Source organism: Herpailurus yagouaroundi, unplaced genomic scaffold (genome assembly GCF_014898765.1).
Source record: "Herpailurus yagouaroundi ecotype Mexico unplaced genomic scaffold, PumYag 222, whole genome shotgun sequence".
Classification (NCBI taxonomy): Eukaryota; Metazoa; Chordata; class Mammalia; order Carnivora; family Felidae; genus Herpailurus; species Herpailurus yagouaroundi.
In genome coordinates, this window is record NW_024412453.1 from 7,447,016 (window position 1) to 7,460,512 (window position 13,497).

At 44.5% G+C, this 13,497-nt stretch overlaps 1 protein-coding gene across 1 annotated transcript; it reads right to left on the reverse strand.

The window, feature by feature from the left end:
* Positions 1 to 2,035: 2,035 nt before the first annotated feature.
* LOC121019487 (proline-rich protein 36-like) lies at positions 2,036 to 8,035 on the reverse strand. Its single transcript, XM_040458984.1, has 3 exons — positions 6,292 to 8,035; positions 2,616 to 2,872; positions 2,036 to 2,372 (listed from the first exon to the last, which is right to left on the reverse strand). The coding sequence occupies exon 1, from the start codon at positions 7,895 to 7,897 to the stop codon at positions 6,341 to 6,343; it is 1,557 nt and encodes a 518-aa protein (XP_040314918.1). The 5' UTR covers positions 7,898 to 8,035; the 3' UTR covers positions 2,036 to 2,372; positions 2,616 to 2,872; positions 6,292 to 6,340.
* Positions 8,036 to 13,497: the final 5,462 nt, after the last annotated feature.

A 13,497-nucleotide genomic window follows, 5' to 3' on the forward strand; every position in this document is an offset into this window, starting at 1 on the left:
ACACACATATGTATATTCCTAAAGTACATATATGTTTTTGCTTGTCTTTCCACCATAAAATTATCTCCATTCTGCATTATACCTTCTACTGGTTCATCCCATTCCTGTTATATTGGTTGTTTCTCGCCATGTAACATTCATCCATTATATGAATGTCCCACAATTTATATTTCCATTTTCCTATCACCAACATTTAGATTATTTTTTCCTCCCCCCCCCCCAATTATGTACAGTGCTGTGAATATGCTTCTACAGTCTCCTGAATCATGTGTGTGAAAATTTTTCCAAAGTAGAATTGTTGGCTTAGAGGGCATATAAGACATGTTGAGTTTTCCAAAGTGGTTGTGCCAATATACATTCTCAGAAATATCTCCTTAAATTTGAGCACAGCTCCTTCCTTATTTTCCCAAAGCACAGCGAAGACTAAGCTTCCATGTTAAAAATTTTTCAGCGGAAGCTTCATCATAATATAAGGAAAATCTGAAAACTAAACAGCTTAATTCACTGTTGGGAGTTCTTTGATCATGTCTCTTCATTGAAGATTCTTGATTCAGTTACCCTCTTCCGTGGGCCAACTCATCTTGCCTTTTTTATCCAGTCTTGCCTTCCCTCGAGTCCCATCTCTTTTGCTCTCCAGCTCTAATCTAAGAAGGTAAAGGCTGGAGCACCTGGCTGGCTCAGTCAGTAGGGCATGGGACTCTTGATCTCAGGGTCATGAGTTCAAGCCCCACGTTGGGCATAGAGATTACTTCTGGAAGGAAGGGAGGGAGGGAGGGAGGGAGGAAGGGACGGAGGGACGGACCTCCAAATGAGTAACAGAAAGGCAAACAAGTATTAACACACAGCATGTAAAGACAGCCTTGCCCACAATGTGGTTGTTCTTATACATCACTGAGCATTGTACTTGTTCATAATTGTTCTGAGCTTCTTCATTCCAGGATGAATTTTTGCTTTACTTTCATACACCCAGAAGACCCATTAAACTGTTTTCCAGAAGAGCGGCCTTCCCCTAGAGATGAATTTTACAATCATCCCTAGAATAGTTCTGTTGGTTAAAGTTTCTTGGCCTGGAAGTAACAGAAACTATCTCAAGAGGGCTTAAGCAGAAAAGAATTTGATACTAATGATACACGGATGTCTTAAGGCAACAGAAAGTAATTTCTCATTGGCGAAGTTTGAGTCGAGTGCCCTTCTCTAACTCAATCGAGACAGGTGAGGTCATAGTGTACCAAATGGCTTCCAATGAATACTTGCTACAGATGAGAGGTAGTTTATTTTGAGAGAAAGCCCGCGTGTGCTTGAGCAGGGGAGAGGCAGAGAGAGGGAGAGAGAGAGAAGCCCAAGCAGGCTGTGCACTGTCAGTGAAGAGCCGGACAAGGAGCTGGAACTGTGAGATCATGACCTGAGCCAAAATCAAGAGTCGGCTGCTTAACAGACTGGCCCCCCCAGGCACCCCTAACCATTTCTAAGCATAGCGCCCAGTAGTGTTAGCTACATTCACAATGTTGTGCAACTACGTCCAGAATTCTTTTCACCTGAAACTTGATGCCAGTAAACAACTTCCTCTTCTTCCCTCCCCCCAGCAACCACCATTCTTTCTGTCTCTATGAATCTGATTCTGTCATATGAGAAATGTCATAGAAGTGGAATCATTCAGTATTTGTCTGGCTGTGACTGGCTTACTTTACTTAGCTGGATTACTTCACTTCCGTTATTCTTTTTTTCCAAATATCTGCCATGCGTAGTCTTTCAGCCTGAGTTAATTATTTTAAACTATAATATAGAAATATAAAATAGAAATTTTAAATATAATATAGAAATTATAATATAGAAATATAATACAGAAATACCAAAGCATGGGACAGAAAGGGGGAAGAAATATAAAACAGCTAAAGTTTTTGGGAGTTTTGATCAAAAGTATCGTACCACCTGAAAACATGCTTTTGCCTATAATGGAAATCTCTAAAGAAAACTATCCCGATTTTAGAGCATTCTTGCATAAATAACCTACTGATACAAAGAAAGAATATAAGAAGACACTCTCAAATGAATTTTATTTGATTACCAATAAAATGTACAACCCAATCAGATTTTAAAAGCCTTGGGAAAAATAAAAATCCCTGGGAAAATGGGAAATTCATGTTCACTAAATGAAATGAACATATAAATATAAATTGTAGCATGTTACAATGCATTGATTGTGTTGACTTTTCTATTAGTTAATGAGGTCACAAAGTAATCTTAAATTCAGAGTTACATTTTCCACTGTCCGTTTCTGTGGGGACTACACTTACTTCCGTCTTCACCCAGAGTTTGTGAGGCATTATTTTCTACTTGGAATTCTCTCACAAGAAGTCTATTTTAAAAACCAACTTTTTTAGGGGCGCCTGGGTGGCGCAGTCGGTTAAGCGTCCGACTTCAGCCAGGTCACGATCTCGCGGTCCGCGAGTTCGAGCCCCGCGTCAGGCTCTGGGCTGATGGCTCAGAGCCTGTTTCCGATTCCGTGTCTCCCTCTCTCTCTGCCCCTCCCCCATTCATGCTCTGTCTCTCTCTGTCCCAAAAATAAATAAAAAACGTTGAAGAAAATTTAAAAAAAAAAAAAAATAAATAAAAACCAACTTTTTTAAAAAACAAAGATCATTTAGAATAGCACAGTTTATTATGGCTTAAGATTCTGGCAATAACTTTATGATCTGAAGCTGGAAAATCCTCCCCAACACTGACACACGTACACTTGGCAAAGGCCGTCTAGTAGGCCCACTGGCCTGAGAGAGATCAGCACTCCACATGGAGGTTTCTGAAACGAGGTTAAGAGGTAAGTACTTGTGCTTTTATAAAGTTGGCACTTAAGTCTGTAGAAACACTGGTGATTCTGGAAAGAAAAAAGCAATTTGTATTTGAGATGATATTTATAAACAGAGTGGAACAAAAAAATTACAGAGTTCTCTCTGGGAACACAGCTTTCAAAAGAGGAGCCACCCATAGGTTGATGTGGGGTATTACAGCTCAAGTTACAATTGACTGGCTTACGAAGAACGCTCTTTAATAACTTTAACTTGAAAGGAAAGCTTATAATCTACGCCTTATAACAAATCACAAATCAATTATACCTCAATTCCGGCTCCAAAGGAGCCCACCTCTGATTGTTAGGACAAACAAGACAATCCCTGTACATTACTTAGTACAGTGTGTAGTGTATTATAACACCCAATAAATGTTAGCTGTTGTTATTGACAAATGCCCCAAGTGCATCTTAATTCAAAATGGGAATATGATGATAAATATAACAGGGGCTCCTGGCTGGCTCAGTTGGTAGAGTGTGTGACTCTTCATCTTAGGGCCCCGAGAACAAGCCCCATGTTGGGTGTGGAGACTAGTTAAAAAAATAAAAATTTAAAAATAATTTTAAAAGAAAAGATAAATAAAACAAAGGTGAATAAGATCTTCATGGTCTAAAAGATACCATGACTAATTAACAGCTAATAAGTCCTCTGAGGATAAAAATATTTTTCTTTAAGTACCTCGTGAACTACAGAGCAATTTTTTTTATTATTCTAGATCAGGGTTCCTCAATCTCACAGTAATAATGGTTTGGGTGGAATAATTCTGTGTTGGAACGGGCCAGCCAGGGCACTGTGTTTTGCAGCACCTCTGGTCTCTACCCACCAGGTATCAGAAGCGCCCCTCCTCAACTCTGCATCTTTCTGTTGCTGGGGACTATCACTCTGAGTTCAAAGGCCAACGTGGGCATGAGTTTCCACCCCTGCTCCCCCCAGAGCTCCCGATGCCTGCCTGTCTGGCCAGTGTCTGCTCAGGGCCTGAACATCACCATCTACACATTCTAGACTCCACTAGGGGCAAATGCCAGGCACCAAACAGTGGAATCTCAATCTGGGAGTCAAAGACTCTGGAAATCACCTCCTCTCAGGCCAGCGGAACAAGAGATGGCCAGGTTCCCTGAAAGATCAATGCTCTTAGATGAAAGCCTCCAGATGACTCAACGGGAGTCAGAGGAACTATGCAACCTACCCACACACACTGGGGGCCGTTTTCTTTTCTCTCTCGGTATATAAACAATCACATAATATCCTTGATTTTGTCTTTTGGCCCACAGAGCCTAAAATACTTACTATCTGGGTCTTTATAGAAAAAAATTGTCAACTCTTGTTTTAGGTAAGTATCTTACGGTCAATATAGAGAAACGTGTCATAACATTTGGTGTTCATTCTACCTGACGTCATCATTGTAGCAAAAAAAAGGGGTGGGGGGTGTGCCTGGGTGGCTCAACTGGTCAAGTGTCTGACTCACGGTTTCGGCTCAGGTCATGATCTTATAGTTCGAGAGTTTGAGCCCCGCATCAGGCTGTCTGCTGTCAGCACAGAGCCCACTTTGGATCCTCTGTACCCCTCTCTGCCCCTCCTCTGCTCTCTCTCTGTCTCAAAAATAAGTATTTTTAAAAAGGATTTTAAAAGAAGTTATGTGCAAGTAAATAAACATCTGAAAGCGTTTTCCAAGATGAATGCCCATGGAGCCCACACTTGGGTTAGAAACTGTTGCTAATGTCTAAGAGGCCTGTTTTCAGCTTAGAACTGGTAAAGACCTTAGAATTATTATCTAATTATTGGCCAACTGCCATTACCTTACAACAGAGACCACAGGTAGAATTATAACACATCTTATCTTTCTTTTTTTCTTTTTTTTAAGTAGGCCTCATCCCCAGCACAGAGCCTAGCAAGGAGGGGCTTTAACTCATGACCCTGAGATCAAGACCTGAGCTGAGGTCAAGACCCCAAGGCTTGGGGCCCCTGGGTGGCTCAGTCGGTTTAGTGTCCAACTCTTGATTTCAGCCCCAGGTCATGATCCCAGAGTCATGGGATGGAGCCCCGTGTCAGGCTCCACTACTTGGGATTGTCTTTTTCTCTCTCCCTCTGCCTCTCTCCCCTGCTCACGATCTCTCTCTCTCTCTCTCAAATAAAAACATAAAAATAAAAATAATTTAAAAGCTTTAAAGAAAAAGAGTCAGAGGCTTAACCGAATGGGCCACCCAGGCGCCCCCACACATTATCCTTCTTAACAAGCCTAAAGAAGAAAGAAATTAAGAGTTTGACTTCCACAGAATATTCAGTTGTTCCCCCCCCCCCCCCGCCCCGGAAATGAAACCAACCAATATGAAATAACCTTCTTGGATAACATGTTGATAGCATTTAAACAGGGAGCATTAACATAACCTCAAAATACTGCTCTGCTCTATACTCTCCCCACCTCCAGAGCAGGTCATTTATGGAATAGGATTAGAGAAAAAGATCAGGAAATTGATACTCAGCAGTGAATACCATTATGACAGCACTTAACCCACTGAGCAGGGTCACCAATTTTGACCTTCACATGACCTTTTCTACCTTTCTAATTGACAGAAGGTTGAGGAGTTAAGTGGAATTGGTCCTCAATAGCCTCAAGCATAGAGTTCATCAAACAGGTTAGCACAGAGACTCTTGTGATCTAGTAGAAAGTTCATGGGATTTAGTACAAATAGCCAAATGTTTTCCAAACTTCAGGATCATTCAACCTTCACTATACAATTAATTTTTTACCTTTAAGTTGGCTCATGTAAGTGTTTGAGTTTTTTTGGTTTTGTTTTGTTTACTTAACTATGAAAAGTTACTTTACTTATACTGTGAAAAGCAATTGGCACTATTGTAAATAGAAAAACCAGTTATTACTGGGCATAAATAGAAGTTACCTATTGAAATAACTTTAACACACACGGTATTAAATCCTAGCTGGGTACAGTTGTTGCCTACCAAAGCATAAGAGAGGTGCTGGAGATCACGAACCCCAAACTAAGGATGTTCTCCTGGACAGAATCAAAAGGACCACAAACGAATTTAAAGGGGAATAACTTCCCCCCTGGAGGACTTGTTGCTATTTAATGCTGTGCCCCTGTACTGCCTACAATCATCCCGTTTCAGAAACATTGCCAAGTCCCTCTCCCCACCCCACCCACAGCTCCTGGTGGAATGTCTTACTTACCACCCTGTCATTAGTAAGCCTAAATAAGAGAAATCGATCTCACTCTGGGGGTGAGCAGGTAAAGCTTTAACAACACTGTTCCACGCACAGCACTAGGTTTCAAAAACCTCCCGAAGTTCAAAAGATCTAATCCATGCAGGAACAGACCACTTCACCTCCACTTGCCTCATTTTTTTTTTTTTTTCAACAGAAGGGACTGAGGAAACCAGCAGAACACAGACCTGGAAACAATCAAGGAATACTACTTCCAAAGGCACTTACTTGGCAAAGGCCTGAGCAGCCACTTGGATGGCTGGGGTCTGGTTCTGTACTAGGGAGGGTGACTTCTCGTCTCTGAGGCAGGGACAGGTGTGTTCTCAGGGGGCACTGACTGCTGGGCCTGGGACCCAGGGGGTGGAGATGCGGTGGCAGGGGGTTCCTGACTCAGCTCCTGGCTCGCTGGTAGTGGAGTCTCAGAAGCCTGTGCAACTGGCTTCTGAAACTCCTGGGCAGACGCAGACTGGCTGGGAGTCATCTGGCTGGGAGTCATCTCTCGAACTAAAGACAGGATGCTCTGGGGGTCCTGCTGGGTGTGACACAGGGCCTGAAAGTCCGGGACAGCAAGGGAGAGCCGCAGGTCCACAGTTTGGTTCTGAAAAGACTGGGATGACAGAAGCTGGATCACAGACACAGGGGTGCTCAGGGCCTGGGCTTGGGGAGCCAGAGCAACTGGAGATGTAGTTTCAGAGACCAGAGCAAGATTCTCAGTCTGGCTCTGTGAGGCTAGGGGGGCTTGGAGGTGGCTCTGTGAGGCTGCAGACAACAGCCGGTAGCTTTGAGAGGCCAAAAGGGCCTGGAGGTTGCTCTGCGCAGATGCTGGCACCAAGGGATGACCCTGAGAGGCCACGGGCACCAAGAGGTGGCTCTGAGTGGCCACGGGCACCAAGGGTTGGCTCTGCGTTGGCAGAGACACCAAGGACTGGCTCTGAGAGGCAGGGACGAGTCCAGGTTGACTCATGGAGGTCGAGGGGGCAGCGGGCAGACTCTTAGAAGCCAGGATGGGCGCAGCCTGACTGCCGGAAGCCAAGGAGGCGGCAGGCTGACCCGCAGTGGCAAGACTGACTGCAGGCTGGATCCTCAAAGAACGCACAGCTGGAGGCTGGCGGGCGGAGGCCCAGGGGACTCCGTGCTGGCTCCCGAAGGGGAGGACGGCTGGGGCCCGAGGCCGGTCGGGAGGAGACACAATGAACTCAGGCGGCCCCAGATGCGTGGATGACGATCCCTTCACGAACCCTGGCAGCCCGGCCCCAGGGCCTGGGGAGCGGACTCCCTCGGAACTTCCGACCGGTTCAGGTTTGGGGCCCAGGTCCTCTCCGCGCAGGTCTTGCGCGTCGCCGCTCTCCTGGACACTTTGCGTCGCGTCTTTGTCCTGGTCCTCCTTCTCCAGCCGGTTTTCGAGCTGGCCCGTGACGGTCATATCCAGCGAAGCAACGGTCTGATGGAACCTCCTGCGGCTGCAGCGCCGCCGGAAGCCCCTCAAGTTCCGGGACACGTTGCAGATGGTGAGAGAGAAGCGGTGGCTGACCGTCTGGCTTAGCGCGTCCACCACGGTGGAGGAGAGCACGTGGAAGGGCCTCTTCGAGGGCTCTTCCGCAGTCAGTTCGATGTTGCCGGTGTACCAGAAGACCCACCACAGCAGGCTGAGGAAGATGATGATGGAACCCAGGTAGAGCAGCAGGTCGGAGAAGACCAGGCGCGCGAAGACCCCGGTGAACAGCACGGTCGCGCCCACCGTGTCGAAGGCGACGCCCAGCCAGAAGAAATGCCTGCAACGGCCGAGGCCCGTCCGCTTCCGGGTCTCCTCCACGGAGTTTCTTGAAAGCTCCATGAGTTGCCACTGTCGCCGCCGCCAGGTCCGCAGAGGAGACCAGCCCGCCACCCTCCGGTTGTGGCCTCTGGGTCGCCATGGCAACGCCCCTGACGGGAGGGGGGGTAGAGTGGGCGGGGCGAGAGGGAAAAAGAAGCCGCCTATTACCTGCCGTGAGAAAAAAAAAAAAAAGGGCGGGGGCACCGCCCAAGCGAGGGGCGCATGCGCCGTGCATCCCGTCGCCCGCGCGCACGACCTCCCCGCATGCGCAGTGTTTCCGCCCAGTGCGTCTCTCGCGTTTCCCCAGCATCAGGACCCGAACGTGGGGAATTTCGCTCTGGCGCCGGTGGTCTCTGTCCCGCTTTCGGCGGGTGAAGTGCTGCATTCCGCTCCCCACGCCCTGCCTTTGAGGGCCCGGGCGAGCTTTGAAGGAGAGCAAAGGTCAAGGACCCTCTTCTACTAACTTCGCCCGCAGCTGGGAGTACAGCGTGGTCCCAGGTGCTGCCACCTCCTGAGGAGTTAATGGTGTCCTTTGTTTTGGTGAAGAAGCGGCTAGATTAGGATCTATTGTTAGAGCTTAATTCCCATCTTATCTATTTGCTGGTAGTTACGTTCTTGCCAGTTAACAGCCCACCTAGAAGTGAATTCTCTGAGGGTTTTTCCACTCTCCATTGTCTCCTTTTATTGTTACCATTTTTGTTCACCTGTTGGCCCTGGCCCCTGGGGATACTTAAGTATCAGCGTTTCCCACTCTTCCCAACAGAGTAAGGTAGGAAAACTGTGTCAAAAATAGGAACACCGACTGGAGCCCGAAAACCACAGTAGATTAAAAATGAGTTCATTGGAACCTTGGGAATTGGGCGTGAGAAAATTAAAACCAGCGTAAGACCTGGTGTCATTCAGGTTCTGTTAATAAAAAGTCACAGCCAAGCACTGGCTCCTGCTCTTTAAGTTGCTAAAGGTGGAAATTTTTTTTTTTGATGATCTTTTATTTTAAAATACATTAGATGTGCAGAAAAGTTGTGAAGAGAGTATAGAGAGTTCCTCTATACCCCCCAAACACCCAGTGTCTGCGCTTTGTGTTTTAAAATGGATTACAAAGCAGCACCTTAATTCTCTTTATAGATACTTCTACAAGTAGAGGAACCAATGTTTCATGAATTTCTTGAATCAGTCAGTAACATTACTTCTGAACTTGAGTACCCCTGAAGTATGCTAAGGGATACCTGATGTCCCAAGACAAAATATAGTCTCTCTTCCTACAATGTCAATTTTCCTTGATGGCAAGTATTTTAAAACAGTAATATTACAAAAAATAAACATGTTTTATGGAATAGAATCTAACATGAGAAAGTAGGGGCACCTGGCTGGCTTGGTTGGTAAAACATGTGACTATAATCTGAGACTTGTGAGTTTGGGCCCCGCCTTGGGTGTAGAGATCTCTAAAATCTTGAAAAAGAAAGAAAGCCCCTATCCTGGAGATACAGCATAAATCTGTTCCTCCTATTAAATGCATAAGGATATTCTGTTCTCCATAATTTCCTTGTGTTTATTTTGATATTATTGAAACAGTTAAAAATATATAAGAAAATAAAAGTTAATATTTCATGTAAAAATTTCTCCAGTTTGTTACTACCCCAGGGCTTGCTTTCTTTTAAAATTAGGAATACTAGATTAGAAAATTTCTTTTGAAGGGTTCCTGGTTGGCCCAGTCGGCTAAGCGTCCGACCTTTGATTTTGGCTCAGGTCATGATCTCATGGTTCGTGAGATGGCACCTGAGTCTAGCTCTGTGCTGACAGCGTGGAGCCTGCTTGGGATTCTCTCTCTCCCGCTTACTCTCCCTCCCCCTCCTCACCCACCCTCCCTCAAAAACAAATAAATAAACATTTTTTATTTTAATTCTGTTTGAGAAATACTGCTGTATATAGGATGGTGGCATAAGAGAAACTCCTTCATTTTTGGAGGAAAATAAAATAACCCTGCCAACAAAAGATGTCCATACCAATATAAAAGAGAGAGAAAACACAATTTATTACTGAGTAATTACTAATACGTTTATATGCATGTAAGGAAACACAAAACCTTTGGGTTACCTTTGTGGTGTCGATGTGGGAAACAAAGGCAAATGAAAAATTAAATTCCCTTGCCGCCTATAGCCCATTGACAAGTCCTTGAGACCAACAGGGTCAGGGTCACCTCCCTCTAGGAGCCCAGCTGCCTGGATGATGACACTTTGCTAAGGGCAAAAGGCAATCTTAGCTTAACATTATCCCAACCCCAGGATCCTGTAAGTCTGTTTTGACATCGAAAAAATTCCTTTGGAAACTGCTTTTATCTCTACGTCCCAAGATACTTGTTGGCAATCCAACTCCAAGCTTATGGCCCCCTGATCTACATCTGAAGGGTCTCATGACTGAGTTTTTACCACACGGGAATAAATGGCCTTTTCCTAACAACAGCTAGCCCCTCAAGGTCCCGGAAGCCTTGCTTCTAGAATGCCTCAGAGACTTGGGTCCTCCCTAACCCCCTCCCAAGCTGAAGGTATATAGTCAGCTATTTCTCACAAACCCAGTGCAGCTCTTTCTAACCATGGGTCCTGCCCGTGCTTTACTAAAACCACCTTTTTGCGCCGAAGATGTCTCAAGAATTCTTTCTCTGCCAACAGCTCCGAACCCCAACACTCCAAACCACATCATTATTAGGATATGCCTCCTGAAGGAGGTGCCCCTGTGACTTCAGAACCAACTTGGTGCCCTATAAATACCGAGGAAATAATTTTCTTCTTGCTCCATGACAGCTCTGCCGAGCCTTCTCTGGAGTCCTATTTCCCAATTAGCAACCACTGAACCTTGCCTATTCTGGACTCTTTCCCTTCTCGTCTGACATTTTCACAAGTTTTTATTGTACAAACCACCCATTTATGGAGACATCTGATGCTTCCCAATCTTAGCATGCTAAAGTATTCTTTACAGACTCAGGACTGTTTCTGGGGAGAGAAATTCTGCTACAAATTTAAAGAAGGGAAACACATTCAGTCAGGAAATGAATATACAAAATATCGAGACCTTCCTTCCAAGAAAATAGGTAGGGCTTGCAGCCAGTGCCCAGCCAAGTCATATTGATCGCAGAGGTGAAAGAAAATGTGTGCCGGTACATTTACACTTCTGTTACTTTTTTTTTTTTTTATGGTTAATTCTCCCTACAGTGTTAAAACATTCGAAACATATTGAAAAACTGAAGGGGCACCTGGGTGGCTCAGTTGGGTAAGTGCCCAACTACAGCTCCGCTCGGGTCATGATCTCACGGTCCAGTTCGTGAGTTCGAGCCCCATGTCAGGCTTTGTGCTGACAACTTGGAGCCTGGAGCCTGCTTCAGATTCTGTGTCTCCCCCTCTCTCACTGCCCTTTCCCTGCTCTCACTCTGTCTCTCTCTAAAAAATAAATAATAGGGGCGACTGGGTGGCTCAGTTGGCTGAGCGTCCGACTTTGGCTGGTCATGGTTTCACGGTTTGTGAGTTCGAGCCCCGTGTCGGGCTCTGTGCTGACAGATCAGAGCCTGGAGCCTGCTTTGGATTCTGGGTCTCCTCCTCTCTCTGCCTCTCCCCTGCTCATGCTCTGTCTCTCTCTCCCTGTCTCTCAATAATAAATAAACATTCTAAAAATTTTAAAATAAATAAATAATAAATATTAAAAAAAATTTGTTTTAACTGAGAACTCGGGGCACCTGGGTGGCTCAATTGGTTGAACAACCAATTCAGCTCAGGTCACGATCTCACAGTTTGTGAGTTTCAGCCCCTCGTTGGGCTCTCTGCTGATGATTTGGATCCTCTGTCCCCCTCTCTCTGCCCCTTCCCTGCTTGTGCTCTCTCTCAAAACTAAACAAACCTTAAAAAAAAAAAAGAAAAAGAAAAAGAAAAGAAAAACTGAAAAGTGAAAAAACATTATTTTAAGTTTAATTGTAATATACCAAAATTAGAATTACAATTTTATATTCCTAGCTCTAATGGAAACAAATATTTTTTTAAATTTTTTAAATGCGTATTCATTTTTGAGAGAGAGAGAGAGAGAGAGAGAGAGAGAATGAGTGGGGGAGGGACAGAGAGAGGGAGACAAAGAATCCAAAGCAGGATTCAGGCTCGAGCTGACAGCACAGAGCCTGACACAGGGCTTGAACCCACAAACCGTGAGATCATTACTTAAGCTGAAGTGGGATGCTCAACCAACTGAGCCACCCAGGCACCCCGCAAATAATATTTTTTTAATGTTTATTTATTGGAGGGGGGAGCAGAGAGAGAGGAAGAGTAGAATTCCAAGCTGGCTCCTGGCTGTCAGCCTGTCAGTACAGAGTCCCACAAACCTTGAGACCATGACCCCAGTCAAAATCAAGAGTCAGATGCTCAACCAAATGAGCCATGAAGGCACCCCAGAAGCAAATAATATTTTCAAAATATACTTCCTGGTGTATCTTGCTTCAGTAGAGAGAATTGCCATGTTTTGCATTTTCTCATGAACCAGTCACCATCACAAATAATTTTTGATTACTTTTGGGAATGCAAGCAGGTGCAGCCCCTCTGGAAAGCAGTATGGAGCTTCCTCAAAAAACTAAATATAGAACTACCCTACGACCCAGCAATTGCACTACTAGGCACTTATCCACGGGATACAGGTGTGCTGTTTCGAAGGGACACATGCACCCCCATGTTTATAGCAGCACTGTGGACAATAGCCAAAGTATGGAAAGAGCCCAAATGTCCATCGATGGATGAGTGGATAAAGAAGATGTGGTATTTATACACAATGGAATATTACTCAGCAATGAGAAAATGAAATCTTGCCATTTGCAACTACATGGATGGAACTGGAGGGTATTATGCTAAGTGAAATTAGTCAGTCAGAGAATGACAAAAGTCATATGCCTTCACTCATAAGAGGACTTTAAGAGACAAAACAGATGAACATAAGGGAAGGGAAACAAAAATAATATAAAAACAGGAAGGGGGACAAAACAGAAGTGACTCATAAATATGGAGAACAAACTGAGGGTTGCTGGAGGGGTTGTGGGAAGGGGGCTGGGCTAAATGGGTAAGGAGCACTAAGGAACTTACTCCTGAAATCATTGTTGCACTATATGCTAACTAATTTGGATGTATATTAAAACAAATAAAATTAAGAAAAAATAAAAAGAAAGAAAAAGAAAAAAAATAATTTTTTATTACTTTACACTTATTGAAACATTTTTCAGGACCCCGACATTGTGACTGTTATTGTAAAAAATATATATATATATATATATACATAAAGGTAGCTTCCAAATTTAGATAATACTGCATTAAGCAAAATTTGTGACTCAATTTTAGATGAACAAAACACAATGGTGAATTTTCAAAATACGAATTGTTGATCCTGAATGCTGCTTAAAATCACTGGAGATGAAATTTCAGCAGGACTTAATTTTGTCAGAATATTGGGGAGTCAAATCAGTGGCTACTGGCTCTAAATCAGATCTTTTTGAAAATAGTTTTCATAGGGGCACCTGGGTGGCTCAGTCGGTTAAGCGTTTGACTTCGGCTCAGGTCATAATCTCATGGTTTGTGAGTTTGAGCCCCGTGTCGGGCTCTGTG

Bases quoted from the DNA above. Each gene is read 5' to 3' on its own strand.
- LOC121019487 (XM_040458984.1), bottom strand. From the start codon at position 7,897: ATGGAGCTTTCAAGAAACTCCGTGGAGGAGACCCGGAAGCGGACGGGC.